The 16,990-nt window shown below is 41.1% G+C and overlaps 1 protein-coding gene across 1 annotated transcript in view; it reads left to right on the forward strand.

Moving 5' to 3' along the window:
• LOC133162635 (neurexophilin-2) overlaps positions 1-16,804 on the forward strand; it is a 34,332-nt gene extending 17,528 nt beyond the window's left edge. Inside the window, exon 2 of the mRNA XM_061291973.1 lies at positions 14,759-16,804. Within this exon, the coding sequence (XP_061147957.1) occupies positions 14,759-15,580 (822 nt within the window). The 3' untranslated portion in view covers positions 15,581-16,804. The remainder of the gene's footprint in view (positions 1-14,758) is intronic.
• The last annotated feature ends 186 nt before the right edge of the window (positions 16,805-16,990 follow it).

A 16,990-nucleotide genomic window follows, 5' to 3' on the forward strand; every position in this document is an offset into this window, starting at 1 on the left:
TCCACTAATTCACTTCTTTTCCCCTTCAAATACACATTCAACTGCAATTGTTATTCCCTAATGTGGATTACAAGCAGCCTTAAATGACACGGCTTTACAAATATATTCCTATTCGTCCATCTCTTGTGTCATGCAGCCATGTTTGGATTTTGGTAAGAGTGGATTTCCATCGGGCAGACGGGATAACAAATCATCCACATATCAGCCCACCCTCCTGTTTTCATTTCGCATCGCTGATGTAGTAAAGATGAGATTCTCCCTTGCCAAATGCCTGACCTAATGTTTTTAATTTTGGCTTTTCATTGAGTCGTTAGACATCCAGATTACATTCTGTCAATCTTGCAGCTGATTCTTTGATCGGACTCAACGTCTGTCCGGTGTGACAAAAACCAAATTAACCAAACTGTTGCATCGCAATTTGACAAAATTTCGACAGACACATTTTCCCAGATAGGCAGCTCACAAAACATTTACTTGGTTGTTCAATTTGTCACATGGCGGGTGAGGGACTCCAGACACCCAAATATTTGTATCCAAATGAAAAAGTCATTTTTCAGAAAACAAGGGACCGTGGTGCTAGAAAGAAATTTTATTTATCACGTAACGGGGAAAAAAAAATACAAGGCAGAACAAGACAATTTTTTTGGAAACATTATCTGACAACATTCAGCATGCATTATCTATTGAACATTTCTGTGTCAGGATACATGTTAGACATCCTGCAACCATTATTGCATCAGACAAGGTAAACATCATCATCCACACACACAATACAATGTCCCAGATATAATAGTCATAATGGTACAAACACGGCCACTGGGAACCACTTTCCCCTATTCCCCCCCCCCCCCCCCCCCCGCCCCCCCAACAGGAAAGGTTGATATCAGAGTGGATTTGTGTTGCTGAAAGCATCAAGATGCATAATATCATTACTGATTCAGAGTGCTTTGTTTTGGAATATGCACGGATGGACGGAAAAAGGGAAAATAGTTTTTTATTTTAAAAAATCACTGCAAAATGAAATAAAGATGAGTGTTCTGCTGGGCCGCCGTGTGAATATTGCAAAACAATCGTACGCAATATAAATGGCTGAGCGGAATGCTAAACCTCGGGATCCCACCTGTAAACCTTCTTTCCCCGTTACACTTGTGTGACTTTGAGGGATCAAGGCATCCAATTACGCTTCCATGGCAACCCCATCCAACAGAATGTACCCTCTTCTGCATTTAATAAAATTTGGCATTATTTGTTTTTCCGGCTGTGTAATGTTTTTATTATTGCAGATTGCTTTAGTGATGAAAGGTATTGATTGTGAGCCAGAGCCCATTGGAGGCTGGATGTGGAAGGTATTGTGAAGGGTGCTTGTAAGCACACTGTCCCTGCAGCCACAGGCTTCGAAACAAAAGCAAATTATTAAATACAAGCCGGTACCAACTGGTTGGATTGCGCTTGAGTTATCCCACCCAAAAATGTGTGTTTGAGACATTCTTGCAGAAAGAAGAAAAAAATTAATGCAAATGATAAGTGGATGCTTTGCTCTGTTATGCTATTTTTAGCAACTTAGCAGGGGGAGTTGTGCTAATGAGTCCGCTTGACCTTGCAGCCCAAGACCTGGAGGTCACTCCCGCACCAATGCATTGTGGGCCAGGCGTCCCGGAACGAATGAAGAAAAGGAGGAGCAATGATTCTCGCAGTTGTGACTTTCCACTCTCCTTTTGATGACATAGCAATCAGTCAACCTGCGGTTGCTGAAACACTTTGTACTCAATGTGCAATTTGTCTTTGCGAGCCACATAAAATCATGGGGTGGGCCGTATCTGGCCCCTGGGCCTTGAGTTTGACACCTATGCGGCATAGCCTCAAAATTTAAATAGAACTTGGCGCTCAAACACACATCAACAAATCTTGCGTGACTTCAGATGTGTGAGCATATGAAGGGATGAACTCGTCAAGTACTTTTTTGTGCCGCCACACAGAAGTTTGCTCCCTCTCCATCATTTACGTAGTTTGCCCTTATTTTAATTTAATTATACAATTAATTTTCAACCCATTTCATTCACTTTATATTTCCTATGAAAAATATTGCTGTTGAATTACCCAACCAGCTTTTAGATTTCCACCATATTATAATTTGACTTTTAACCTTAATAGGCCCAGGCTTTATCTCTACATCTTTGTCTTACCTATGAGAAAGAAAAAAAGTAGAGGAGAAAAGGCGGTGTAGAAAAATGCAGATACACATGCTAAATGTTGACTGGAATCCGCCAGCCTCCCCTGCTTGGATCATTAATTTGTGTTCTAATTAGCAGTAATGTCACAGTTGGAGTGTATTTGTGTGTGCGTGTGCAAGTGTGTGTCCTATCTCTTTGACCTGCCCTGGCTCCTGGTCTCCCGGCTTGTTAGGAATGACAGATTGACGCTCTCCAGAGTCCTGCCACCCCTCCCGCCCACCTACACATCCCACCCATCTGCTCTGGATGCAAGCCAGCGTCGTTAGACGCGTTGGTGTGCGCGTGTATTTGCGTGCGTGTAGCATGTTGTTGCAGAACTCACAATTTTGCTCTATTGAATAAATGACTCATCAGAGCCAATGCACGGGAGTCTGTTAGCTGGATTTACTTGGTCATAGTCTTTACCAGAATGTGCGTTTGTTGCACTGACCTTAATGGGTCACAGTTTGTTACTTGTGCATTTAATATTCATTAGGTATGAACTTGCTTGAGCTTCTTTTTTTATTTTGTTTTCTATTATAAGGACTCAGATGCTTCAGTGAACTTTTTGCCTCCGCAGGGTCGAAAACAATCAGTGCCACTATCCAATTTCTCGTGGGTTTCTTCTGGACATTACTTGAAGTCGGGGGGGTATATCAGAGGATATAGGGGGGCTGATATACCCCCCCTATCCTTTGACTAGTGACATCACGTTGAGAAAGTGTGTGTTTACTTGGGAGTGTATTTACTGAAGCTATTCCAGCATCCGGCGTCCAGCCCAGGGACAGACGAGAGCTGTCCCGCCCAGTAATTGAACCACGGCGCTCGCTGGACTGTTAGTCACCAGCCTGGGTTTTTGCCTCAGTTTCTTACTGCTGCTAAGCCAGTGCTTCTCAATTATTTTCTGTTACGCCCCCCCCTAGCAAGAAGAAAACTATTCGCGCCCCCCCTCCCCACCGTGACTATCCTAACTTGTCTTGTAAGTCGTAAAATGTTGCACTGTCGGAAACGTGACAGAAGTAACAATGAGAGCGCCACTGCCCCCTGCTGTAGTAAACGCGCAATTACACTTTATTCTAGTACTGCCAAAAAAAAAGCCTGTTCCCCAGGGTCACACGCGCCCCACTATTTGAGAAGCACTGTGCTAAGCCAACACATGAACTTCAGGTGAATTTCTTTGTCTTCAGAGAATTTCGTCAGAAAATATTAACTAAACATTTTTTCCTCCCTAATGAAATAAACATTTCTGCAATTTTGTATTTAATCAGCCAGAAATCTGATTATTTTTAGGACTCGACTAATTGCTGATTCAGATTATGGCATATAGCGGGAAACAAATCCTGACAATTAATGTGCCAATTATTTTAAAAAAAATATATATATATATATATTTTTTTTTTAATGCTTATAGCAACTAAGACATGAATAATATCTCGTATTTAGAATATGTTACTATAAATAGTCATCTAAGAGAAAGATTTGTGTCGGGTTTGCGTCATTCAGTTGACGGACCCGTTGACAAATATTATATTACCGCTTTGCAATTGACTCTATTTATCTTGCAAAGAGTTCTTGCTGAGGCTTTAACGACTGAAAATTCATCACTCTTGTTGATTGTTCCCTCTGGATGATTGTTGTTGTTTTGCACTTGGAGAGAAAAATGACACTTTTGTTTGGTGCAGGGAAAGAGAAAAATAGTAACATTTTCATCCTTTGTCATGTTTTCAAGCTGATGGAAGAATGTGGAGATATGCGAGACTCATAGGCCAGCCGCTGGATAACCTCACAGTGGAGTCTATTGTGTCTCGTCTCATTGGCTGCTGTTTATGTTCGCGGCTCTCCAGAGTGTATGCATGAAGTAGGAATCAAGTCTCTCTCTTGGTTACGGGCGCCACTTGCCTCACTATCGATATATCCTCAAGTCCAGCAGTGAGCAAACCCACGGGAGCACTTAATCCGACCCTCCATGTAATTCTTGAAATAAAAAGAACCTCAGAAGAACAACATTACCACAAAAATCCTCCGAGAAATGTTTCTGCGCAATCATTTTTAAGTGGTTAGGGGCTTAGGGTATTGTATTTTTATTTGTTATAAACATATATCATTTCCTAATGTTATTTTTAATTTTATTGGTTCTCAAAGCGGATTACACCGGCTCACTCCGGATGTCTACAAAAGAATATTTAATTTTCATAATCGAACTGTGGATAATTGAATCCAGTGGTTTGAATTTTATTTTAAACCCTTACCGTTCCTGTTTTGTGTGTTTGTCTAATCTATGTACTTGCTGAGTCTGCAGATTTGATTGTATCTTAAAATGTTGAACACTCGAAACTTGAAAAGACCTTAAATCAGACAGACGCAAATACACAGAACAGGAATGGTAAGATGTTTCAATCCTGTAAAATACATAATTGTTTTCAAACATTTACTTCCGTAAATGTTTAGTATGCAGCTTTAGGGGTGAATCCATGGAGGAGTTTATATAAAGCAAACTGTCCCAAAGTGTCGGAAAAAAGGCTCCACAAATTGTCAACCTCAGTAAGAGGCGAGTGTATAAATCCAGCATGCATCGGCATCATCTGGCAGCTTGTCCTGAGCTACAGAATGAGAGCAAAGCCTCTGGTCAGCACTCTGCTCATCCAGATGGTGCATCTGAAGGGTCCCAGTTAGGGGTCCCGATGCAGTGCCCTTGAAACCGGGTGATTTATACACCGGCAAAGGCGTGTGAAAGGCGGCGCGAGGACACACAACTTAGCTGTAGCCTACATTATGTGTACACACCTCTCTATTTATTACCTGCTTTTGTTCTGACCTTTTATTGTGAAGGTTGTTTTTCCCCACTGAAAGAGCTTTGTCATAAATTTGTTGATTTCATTTTTGTCACCTTTTAATTGAAAATCCTGCAATTGAGAAAACAGACATTGACAAAGTGTGGAGTTGACTAGCTAGCTAACAGCTGCTAAGATATGATGGGAAATACCATAAAAGCTAACGGATAGCATCTGAGTTGCAGTGTTATTACCTGATATGATATTTAAACGCAAACAATGGAGCTAAGGATGAGTAACATAACAGCAATCACAGGCATATATTTTTAATCAAGTGTTCTGTTTTTGAAACACATTAGAAGCTTTTTGGGAGAGCCAAAAACAGATTAATGGCATTTCCAAGAGGAAATACCGTATTTCAAGATAAGAATGTTTTGAGTAAACACTTTGGTGATGGAATAAATTCAACTTGTATTTTAAGGTTTCACCGTCGAGCTTGCTTCATGGCACAAATATTCTTTGCTGTGAAAGTTCATTTTATACAACACGCCATTTTTGATTGGCTGTCACATCTGCCACAATGCCAGTCGCCTGCGATACAAAATGAAAAACTAGAGCTCTGACGGCTAAATTTTGCCGCCTGGGTGGCGACCATTCCCACAACCACCCTAGGTGACATCTCTGAGAGGCCTCTCCCGTTCTCCTCTACTTCTTCATCTCAGCTTGCAGATTTGGTCGGGCACCACGCTCCCTTCTTTTCATTCTTCACTCGTCTCAAATGTTTATCTTTGTGGTGCTTGATGCGTGGGGGCATCAATCACTGTCGCTCAGTGTGTCACTCATGCCGTCACACCTCCCTTGTTTAGTCTAACTTCAATGCGGTTCGAGACAAACATCTACAAGAGAGGGAGGTGATGAGGCCAAATGTGTGCGTGTGTTTGCAATCTGACTCAAGTATATATGTTTACAAATGAGAAATTCAGAAGCGAGTCGTCGGCCACCCACACACGGCGGCCGACTCCTGCAACAGTTATTTAGATGAATGATTAAAGTTAAGGCACGGCCAGCAGGAGTCCCACCACTCTTGTTTAAGAAGGAATGGGAGAGCTGTCATCTTTTGATGCATTGCCTGCCACGCCGAATGCAAACGAGGTGCCCTCCCTCGACAAATGCCACCCGGTTCCCCGATAGGCTGCCCCACCTCAAAATAAGAAGAGTTTCCCGGGGGTTATTGATCAAGGTCAATGGAGAAGTTTACGTCGGCAGATTAAAGTTTAATGTCATCAGGAAAATGCGGTTCTCACACGCTTTGGAGTTTGAGCTTCGATGTAACCAAACAGATTAAACCTAACTACAATGTTATTTGGTGAAATACAAAGATTTCATGTTTGGTTATATAAATAAGGTGATTACAAAGGTACAATTTGTTTGATAGAGGTCAAAATGTGTTTGGAGGAACAAAACAAAAAAATAATTTCTCATGCTTAGCCATCGTTTTTGTTTACATTTGCTTGGAACACTTTGCGTCTGGTACTGCCTGAGTGGGATAATTCCAACTGAAATTAAATTAAGCAAGTGACTGAACACAACCAACAACAAAAATGATAACAAATTTCTTTTTTGTTTTACCAAATTAAACAAGTGAGATAAAATATGACTTTAGATATGCAAGGTTTGTGCTTTTATGGCAAATAGGCCAAAGTCACAACTCAGGTGACTGTATCCTTGCTTATTCTTAGTTATTAGAAGTGGTTAGTGCTTCCTTTGGTACTCTCCAAATACATAGTTGTAAAGACTTTAAAAATATTACTGAGGAAAAACACAGTCACTTGTGTTTATTCCCTCTGTCTCGTGTGAGTAGGAGTTGCAAGAACACTATTTTGTTGGCAAATGTGCCTTGTACAAGAGGAGTATTGAATCAATAAATCAAATAACCTGGTTCCTTTTATTCTATTTGGCCGCGTAACATTTCAAATGGGGTTTGCAAAGGTTTGTACACATCGCCACCTTTATGCCACTTTAGAAAAAAAAGTTTTGCTTAAGACTGAAGTTCTGTCATATAAGCCCTTTTTTTATCTCTAGTTCCTATTACCGTATTTTTCGGACTAAAAGTCGCTCCGGAATACAGGTCGCATTAGCCATTAAATGCACAATAACCGGAATATAAGTTGCATTTTGGGGGACATTTATTCGACAAAATCCAACACCAAGAACAGACATGAATGAGCAACAACAGGCTAAACAATAGGTAAGCTAACGTGACATAAACACAAACGAAGAGCTGAGAACGGGCCTGACGTAACTTTCAGAGTTATTCAAATAACTATTACATAAATAACACGTTTATAACACCATCTGTGTCACTCCAATTCATTAAATCCATCGATCGTCCTTCATGTCAACAATTGGTGCGCGCCGCTGACGGCGCTTGCACTTCAAAATATTCCACAGGCCCATATAACGATATATAAATTATATATCAAATAACTATTATATAAGCAATAATATTACGAAACCATCTGTGTCACTCCAAATCATTAAATCCATCGATCAAATTCCTCATCCTTTGTCAACAACGCTGCGCATGCGCCCTGTCGTCAGCCTCGTCGTTATTCCACAGATCTAGTATATACCTACATTGTAGCGTTAACAAAGTACAAGGAAAGACGTGGGTTTGGTAAACGGCTCTTTATTTAACAAAAAAAGAGTTCAACGAGCCAACAACTACTGAACTGTAACGATAAACACATACACAAGTTGCCACACAAAATAAAATATATCAAATAACTATAACATAAATAGTTCGCCGCCACACGGCCCCAAGCACCGGCGTCGACTTCCAGGCGTGTGGCGGCGTGCACGTCCATCCCCGGAGGTGGCACTTCCAGCCACGTAGGTGGAAGAGAGCTCCATAGAATCGGACCGGGCGTGCGTAAAAGCCATGTCCGAGCCCCATCCACGGTCCCCGGACAGCCACCCGGCCAAGCACCGGCCCCCGACTTCCATCCACGGAGGTAAAAGAGAGCTCCGTAGAGTAGGACCGGGCGTGCATAAAAGCCCTGTCCGAGCCCCATCCACCGTCCCTGGACAGCCACCCGGCCGAGCGCCGACCCCCGACTTCTTTCCATGGAGGTGAAAGAGAGCTCCGTAGAGTAGGACCGGGCGTGCGTAAAAGCCATAATAGCTTTTCAAACCTTCTGTGTCACTCCAAACCATTAAATCCTTCAAACTCTTTGTCCTCCGTGTCACTTACAAACAAAGCCGCTAATGATGCCAGTAGTACGTGGGGCCCTTTGTCATTTTCGTCATCCCGTGATCGAAACTTTGTCCTTTATGTAAACAACTGCCGCGCCGCGCTGCTGACATCACTTGAAATTCAAATTACAGTAATCCCTTGATACATCGCGGTTTCACTTATTTATTTATTTTTTTAAATTCTGAAAATTTATGAAAAAATTCACATATAAGTCGCTCCTCAGTATAAATTGCCCCCCCACCCAAACTATGAAAGAAAACGCGATTTATAGTCCGAAAATTACGGTATATGATTGCTTTCCCACCGTGTGATTTATTCTTAATCTGGCGTGTTCACACTTGACGTGACAGATTGTTTACACAATGGTGGGTACTTCTTCAAGTGTAAATATTAATGAGTGTAACCAAGCAAAATACCTGGCAGTGAAGAAAGTCGTTGCGGCCATCCGTGCAATTTACGTGACGGCGTCACTTTAAGTCTCCAATAATATTCTTAAACCTTTTTGCTTTAGCTCCATTACAGCGAAAGGAGAAAACAGGTAAGAAATCTAGAAGGGAGTTTGGATTTTTAAGACTGTCGAAAATAATAGCCCCATTCTTGCATTTTGCTTACAGACTCACCACTCTTCGCTTTTTAGCCGCAAGTACAAATGAATTTGAATAGAAGTGTCACCTCCCAAAAAACATCATGAATCAAAAGATTAATTTTGGACATTCTATTTCTTCAGTTTTTTTTTTTGTGATACTTGTTCAAAGGATCTGTTTAGAAAAGGCTTTTACTGTGTCAGGAAAAACAAAAATCAAAGAAGCATGTTCAAAAGAAATCCTTTAATGCTCACTGACAGAGATTTCAATTGAGGTCATCCATTGACATATCCAAACAGTATATTAACGACCCGTGTTATATTTGCGCCTGAATGCACCACGGTAGGCTTAAGTGGATTTTTGCTTGTACTTTCAGGCAATACTTTGCAATATTCCCAGCATATTACACTTAAAACAGCGCCCAGTGCTTTCATAAATCCTTTATTGGAGGGGGCGACACTTTGCCGTTTTTTTTTTTCTCTTCCCCATCACTTCTTTAATTATTCCACAGCAGAGCCAGCCGGTCTTCTCGAAACAACGTTATAGATATTACTTCTCGAAAAACCTCTGATTATTCTTTTTTGGGGGGAAGTGATTGCAGCGTGAGCCTTATTGTGCTCATAATCTCGGCGTGCATGGTGTATATATATTGTCTTTTTATATTTTCCTCCTCATATTGTCTCACGGCCCTCTTTGATTTTTTCACTCTCATTTTTCCCCCTCTACTTTTTTGTCTTGCCGCCTTGTTGTTATCTGTCTGGGCTCCGTTTCTGTGCTCCCTGATACTCCCTGGCTCGCTAGCTTTCATTTTCATGATAATCCAGTGACACCAGCCGACTGCGAAATCGCTTTGACTGCTTTTTCTGTTTCTCCCTCAATCCATCCAACCAGTACCCCCCCCCCCCCCCCCTCTCGCTTATTGCTTTATCTCGCCTTTTTCTAACCCCCCTGCTTTTCATGGTGAGTCATGTAATTAAATGACATTTTCACTTTGATTTTTGAGGCGTGTAAAGAAAAATTTTTATGTGGCCAATGTTGTGAGGACAGAATGGAAGCATGGGCTGTAAAATGGAAATTTATGTCATCCATCGTTCGGGAGAAAAAGCACCTCCAAAATAATACTTTGTGTTGAGTTCTCACATGATGAAGGTATGTTTACTTTAAATGTAGGAAAGTTTTGTAAAAAAAAAAAATTCCCCAAAAAGTGACAAATGCCAAAACATAGTGGAGGCATGGGCTGTAAAATTGAACATTTCTGAGTCACCGGACCACACGAGAAGCACATGTCCAATTTACCTTTCCACTTTCATACTTTTGCATCTCATATTTTTCCTATGTAACAGGAAATAGACAGTTATTTCCATCGCAGGATATTTTGTGATCAACTTTAAAAGGAAAATGAAGTCGATTTTGCAACTACTGATTTGAGTGAAACAATTGAACTTTCCTCACTGAATGAATAAACGTCTCCAAATTCATCTTTATAAATTCATCAAAAGTAATGTCCATCTCTGAGGCACATCACAGGGCATCTCACTAAAATGAGAACTTGTCAGTGGGAGTGGAACTCTTCATTTTGACTCTTCCCTGCGACAACGGATCGATGCGGCCCGGAGCGCCGATGGAAATGAATTGATTGTCGCCGATAAAAGTCCAATTAAACAAAAGAACAAGCGTAGCAAAGTGCTTGCAGACAGGCAGCTCTCATCTTGTCGTACGTCCTCCAGGGGGTGGGGGAAGCTTCGGAACTTACTGATGAGAATGGGCGTAAAAGCGCATCAGATACTACCTGCATGGTGCAGACATTGATCCCGCTCTTCCTTAATGATGAAAAGAGATTTTAATTGTGGCCATATATCAGCTTTCAGCAGTCAGCTGACCTTTTCCCATTTAATAATAGTGTGAAGCTCCGCGCCCTCCACCCACTGGCATACATGCGTGCACTTCTCATCCCATTTCCTGTCAAGTCTGCTCGCTATTTCTCAGTCATAACCTTCTTTACAGAAGAATAATTGTGATGTCCTTTTTGGGGAATCTTGGGGGAAGTTTTTTTTGTTGAATCCTGAATGCAGTGGTATTTCTACTTACTGACTTTTTTGGTGCCATATTGTACCAAACCAGACTTTGCTCCAAAGCTGCCCTTCACTGGGATTCACCTGTCTCATTTTTTTTAAGTTGAAGTTTATTTTTTAACATGAGTTCAACCAAACACAAATTCCTTTTTTTCCACATTTTCACATCATTTCATGTTATGCCAATAAGACAAATAAATCAACATGTTCAAAAAAGGAGAAGGAAGAAGCTATTGCTTGTAACTAACCATTTTGTACCAAACCAGACTTTGCTCCAAAACTGCCCTTCACTGGGATTCACCTGTTTCATTTTTAAAAAGTTGAAGTTTATTTTTTAGCAAGAGTTCAACCAAACACAAAGTCCTTTTTTTCCACATTTTCACATCATTTCATGTTATGCCAATAAGACAAATAAATCAACATGTTCAAAAAAGGAGAAGGAAGAAGCTATTGCTTGTAACTAACCATTTTGTACCAAACCAGACTTTGCTCCAAAGCTGCCCTTCACTGGGATTCACCTGTCTCGTTTTGATCCGCATCTCAATCCTCACATTTCATTTTCCGATGTCCTCATCCAAGCTTATCGGCTTCTTCGCCGATTCCTTTTTTTTTGCTCAGATGAACCCCCCCCCCCCCCCCCAAATGAAGTTAAAGATGATTAATACCCCCCGATTCCGCGGAAATGTACACGAGCTGCTCCGCTCGTCGCACTTTCTGCACTAATAACATTTTGTTCACCATCTCCCTCTGTCTCACAAGCTCTGTAATTTGATTGTTCGCTCTATGATTGTTCTGTTATTGAGTTGCCGTGATCATGCATATGTATAGGTCCTCCACGATCCCTATTGCATCTTTAGCTACCGTATCCCGGAGCATTCTGAAAAACATGAGGCTCATTCATAACTGCCGGGAAGCCCGACAATGTGTTGACACGTAGGAAGTCTGTACATGATAGTAGATAGACATAACTGAAGGGGACATGACAAAAAAAGAATAAATAAACCAAATGAGCATCGCACCGCTCCTGAAAAACTGACACCCTGTGTTAGGTTATGAGGTGCCACAAAAAAATTACTGGATTATTTTATTCTCAATTGACGTCAAGGATGAAGAGGATGGGCACAAAGGAAAAAAAAAGGGAAATAAGAAGAGATTGTTGTGTTGGCTATGATCGATCACACCATTTACTGAACTCATCCATGCGGTTCGGCGACGGAGACTCTCCACGCTTCGCTTTGTAGTCACATGTTTATTGAGTATTTTGTAAAAGGCACATTACGCTGTATGGATACGGCTTAGCAGCGCCACGGCCACATTTGAACGAGGTCACGTTTGAACAAATTGAGTAGTGTACAACATAGTATTAGTAGTAGTATCAGTTTATTGCCTCCAGTTGGCATTTTAAATCCCGGAAGGTATCTTGTCATTATAATTTTGGATATCTAGTTGCTGACTGCTTACTTTTTTCTTCCAGAACATCCTTTCGCGCAAACTTCAGGTGCAGTCAGGTTGATGGTTTTGAGTCTGTTATATTCCTGTTAATGATAGTGTGATGATGGTGTGTGTGCCATGAGCATTTTTCAGCTTTGTTTCAGGAATTTGTACTTGACTTGATTCGAGTTTTTACAGCTTGCAGGCCTTTGGACCTGTTGGAACAAGTTTGAAATCTGAATAGTTGAGCACATCTTTGTTAATATAGTGTAGTTAATATAGTAAGTTACATTGGCCAACACAACTGCGTGTCACGGCTCTGAGCAGATTAGATAGACATGGCAACAGATGAGGAGACTGAAATCCCATTGGGGAAAAAATATAAAATAATAAAAATGATCATGTGGACTTGGTAACGTTAAATATATCATTTTGTATATATTATTGTTATATGTTATATTATAAGTTTTTTTAAATAAATCCAAATTCTACATATAGGCAGAGAAGGCCTTAACAAACCTCTGGTACCTTGACTTAAATAAAAAGTATGAGTAATTTTCCCACCTCTGATCATGAGGAATGATTAGGCCTGCATTGACAGCGCTAGCCTGACAGCTGGCAAAAGTGTGGTGTTAATTCCCAGCGCTGCTGACATTGTGTTCGTAAGAAACTCCCGTCGTGCATCCGCCGATGGACTTAGCTTCATCTTACCTTCGCAAATTCCGAGAATGACGGACAAGTCTGAAATGGTATGAAAGGCTGTCGCAGGGGTATGTCGAAAATCTTCAGTGGCTCATTATCTCTGTCACAACTCATTCATCAATTTATTTTGTGGTAATTCACTCTTTCAGTGGTCAATAAGCATTCACTTATTCTACCGGCACTTATTCTCCCATCAATCAATCGGCGAAGAAATCGGCTCGTGTTAATGAATGGCCAGTAGAAATAGATACATTAATTGAATGACTGAATGCATTAGCCGGTCGGAGTGATGCACTGTTGCCTCTGCTAATAGCAAAGTGAAGCTGTTATTACATTCAGAGATGGATGAGCTACGCCGTGGAACTGTCACCTCAGCCTCGAGTGAAAATGGCAGTACGTGGATGAGGAAGTGATAATGGATGAGTTTTAAAATATTGTTTTCCATGCTCTATTGTGTTATCCACTTGCTGATTAATTTAAAATTGGTTTTACTGGATTTAAGAGGGAAGCGCAGCTTCTGGCATCGACAGCCTAAGCAATGTATAATATACACCCATTTGCGGTTCAGTATTCATAAATTCTTTTTTTTTGTCTGTTGAACTGAGCTATTCACTGAAAAAATTAATGCTCTTCTCAAGATGTCGCCAAAAGACGGAACGAAAAGGAAGTATGTTGAAGCATGTCTTCAAGCTAAGAGCTAAGTTGGATGGACGGACGGATGGATGATTGGATAGATGGTTGGAAGAATGATTGTATCACTTATACCCATTCTCGGATTTTGGTTTTTTTTATCGTAGGGCCCCTCACATTTTGAAATGAATGCATTTTTACCACCATTTTCCATGCGTGCGGTCTTTTGGATTTTAACAATCAGTTAAGATGTTGAATATGTGTGTGTTATGCTTGCATACTGATGGCGGCAAGAGTGATGTGAGTGATGGAATATGAAAGAAAGACAAAGTAGATGTGTCGTCAATCATACCTAAGCAGCAAAGGCAGAGAGCTGTCTAAACAAGCAAAAAAATAAAAACAGACTCACATCTATTGTCTTCTTGTTTGGCTCGCTGGAGCAGCAACATTCCAAAGTGTTTTCACAAAAATAGAGGTTTTCTTAAATTTGGAGGGATGATAGCAGGAGCACACACATCTTACAAATAAGATGTCCGGAAGTGTTGCAACATTTAGAATCATCTTGTGACTAAATAATTGGGCTATTTGACTGAACTGGATTTTAATTATGAACACTGTGGGTCAAGAGACTAATTAAGAACTGGATTTAGGTTGCAAGTCCCAGCAGAGGCAAATGATTGGAAGTCCTGCACAAACTTTACATCCTGTTTTTAAATCTCACTGCAATTTTATGTGTTTTCAAATTCTCACTCTCAGCCAAAAGTCCATGCTAACAATAGAAGCGTTCACACTGTGCAGACTGACTGATTTGACAGCTCATTTTGTGTGGGAGGCGGAGGGTCCTCAGTTAAAAATACAGTATATGTTGAGTATATTATCGTTTGCACAGCGGCGTAAAAATATGCGGTCATGCGTCACAAGAAGGCCCGTTCACTTATAAGATGATTTACATTGTGCAGTTTTTCATTTGATTGTGATAGACTTGGGTGCCATCTGTACAAATTCAAATTACAGGAGTAGGAATGTGAAACGGCCTATGATTCCATTCCTAGTCTGATATACTTGCCCCTAATAATTAACTAATTGTTTCTTCTACCTCCAGGTCCAAGGGTTGGAGAAGAGAGTGGATTTTTCAGACCTGAGTCCGGTGGGCTCGGCAATGAAGACTCTCCCTTACAGTATGGGTGGAGGCACAGGTGGCGGACAACAAGGAGGAGCGGTTAAGCCGCCGTACCAAACCCGGATTTTCTCCACGTCCTTAGACCAGACGCCCATTAAGGCGAAGCCGCCCACTTACAGTTTCTATAACCCGTACGACACAGCCCGGAACCAGTCACTGCTGCTCGACCAGACAGGCTACCGCTCCAAACGTAAGCCCTCGCTCAAGACGGCCATGAAGACCAAGAAAATCTTCGGCTGGGGGGATTTCTACTTCAACGTCAAGACACTCAAGTTCAGCTTGTTGGTGACGGGGAAGATCGTGGACCACATCAACGGGACATTCACCGTTTACTTCCGCCACAATTCCTCCAGTCTCGGCAACGTGTCGGTCAGCATCGTGCCGCCTACCAAGATTGTGGAGTTTGAGGTCCTCCAGCAGCAGCAGTTCCTGCACCCCCACACCCAACAGGAAGTTCAGATCCAGGAGACCCAGCAAGCCACCATCGACCCCAAAGAAGTTAAGACGTTCAACTGCCGTGTGGAGTACGAGAAAACCAACAGATCCAAGAAGCCCAAGCCCTGCTTGTACGACCCGTCTCAGACGTGCTTCACAGAGCACACCCAATCCCACGCTGCCTGGCTGTGCGCCAAGCCCTTCAAAGTCATCTGCATCTTCATCTCCTTCTTTAGCATCGACTACAAGCTGGTTCAAAAAGTGTGCCCGGACTACAACTTCCAAAGTGAGCATCCTTACTTTGGATAAGCCACACAGAGACGGATGGCGGTAATGACGACATTGACGGGAATGATAGTCATATTGATTCCAAGGATGGAGCAAGGGGACACTTTCGTGCCTCTTCACTGCTGTGAATTGTGGATTTAAATCGAGTACAGTGGTACCTTGATGCCCCAACTTATGTAATGTACCACTGATTGAGTTGTGTGCATGTCAGTGCACTTTGAGGCATTTTTTTGTGCAGGATAAACGATGAAACACAAATGCAAAATGAAAAGCACTTCGCACTGAAGTTACCGTGTGGTAAATGGCCAACTGTAGCTGAAGCCACACATTGCACGAATACGAAAGTGAGTGTTGGACCTTTGGCTTACTTGATGAAAAGGGTTCATTTCTCTATCTTCTTGTTTACTATGCTTTTATGGTCATAACTTGCAAGGCAGTGCTAGTTGTCTTGGACCGGGAACGGATTCAATTCATTTCAATGGGGAAATGTGATTTGACATACAGATAAGATTGAACAAACTCATAAGTCAAGGTACCACTGTATCATTAAAGTTACAGTTGCCATGGCAAAGCAATTTTCCCACAGGACTTTGGTCAATTCTGGTTTTTTTTTTGCAGTTATTTCTGTAAATATCAATCTCACCTTCAGCGCACTTATTGTTTTTAAATGATGGTTTCTCTGTGTTATTAGTTTTTGAAAAGCAGTACGACCTCCTGTGAACCTCTATCACCATGTAAGAACAGTATCTCGCAAAAGTGAGTGCAGCCCTCAAATTGTTTAGATATATTGTATTATATCTTTTCACGGGATTACACTGAAGATATGACACTTAGCTACAATGTAAAGTAGTTAGTGAACATCTTGTGTAAGAGTGTATAAACTCAAAATCAATGTCTAAACAGCTTGTAACAAAAGTGAGTACACCTCTAAGTGAAAATGTCCAAATTATGTCCTATTAAATTTGCTGTTATTTCGCACTCATACTGTTGACTGATATTTCGATCTGGAATTTTATATTTACAAAAAAATGTGAGGGGTGTACTCACTGCTGTGAGATACCATATGGTTGCTGTAGTGATTTTTATTTATTTTTTCCTTTGATAGACTGACTGTTAATTATCCCCCCGCGAACTACATTTCTATCCTCCGGTTATAAGAGAGTTCTATGTATGTATGAGAAATGCTATGCTGGGTATGCATACAATATGTTGTATGAAAACAAAAAAAAAGTACATTAAAATATTTTAAACTCTCTGCTAGTTGCAAAGTGAATTTTTCTTTTTCAAAGCCCTCAAGCACAATTTACAAGCCGTGGAATGTATGCCACTTATCTGGGCAAGGACAGCTTTGTGAAATAAGTTTTATTACGATTATGCGCGCCAAGCTTACTGTGAAGATATGTCCTTTTAATTTTCTGAAACACATTGAAG

The sequence above is a fragment of the Syngnathus typhle genome, linkage group LG11, assembly GCF_033458585.1.
Source record: "Syngnathus typhle isolate RoL2023-S1 ecotype Sweden linkage group LG11, RoL_Styp_1.0, whole genome shotgun sequence".
Lineage (NCBI taxonomy): Eukaryota > Metazoa > Chordata > Actinopteri > Syngnathiformes > Syngnathidae > Syngnathus > Syngnathus typhle.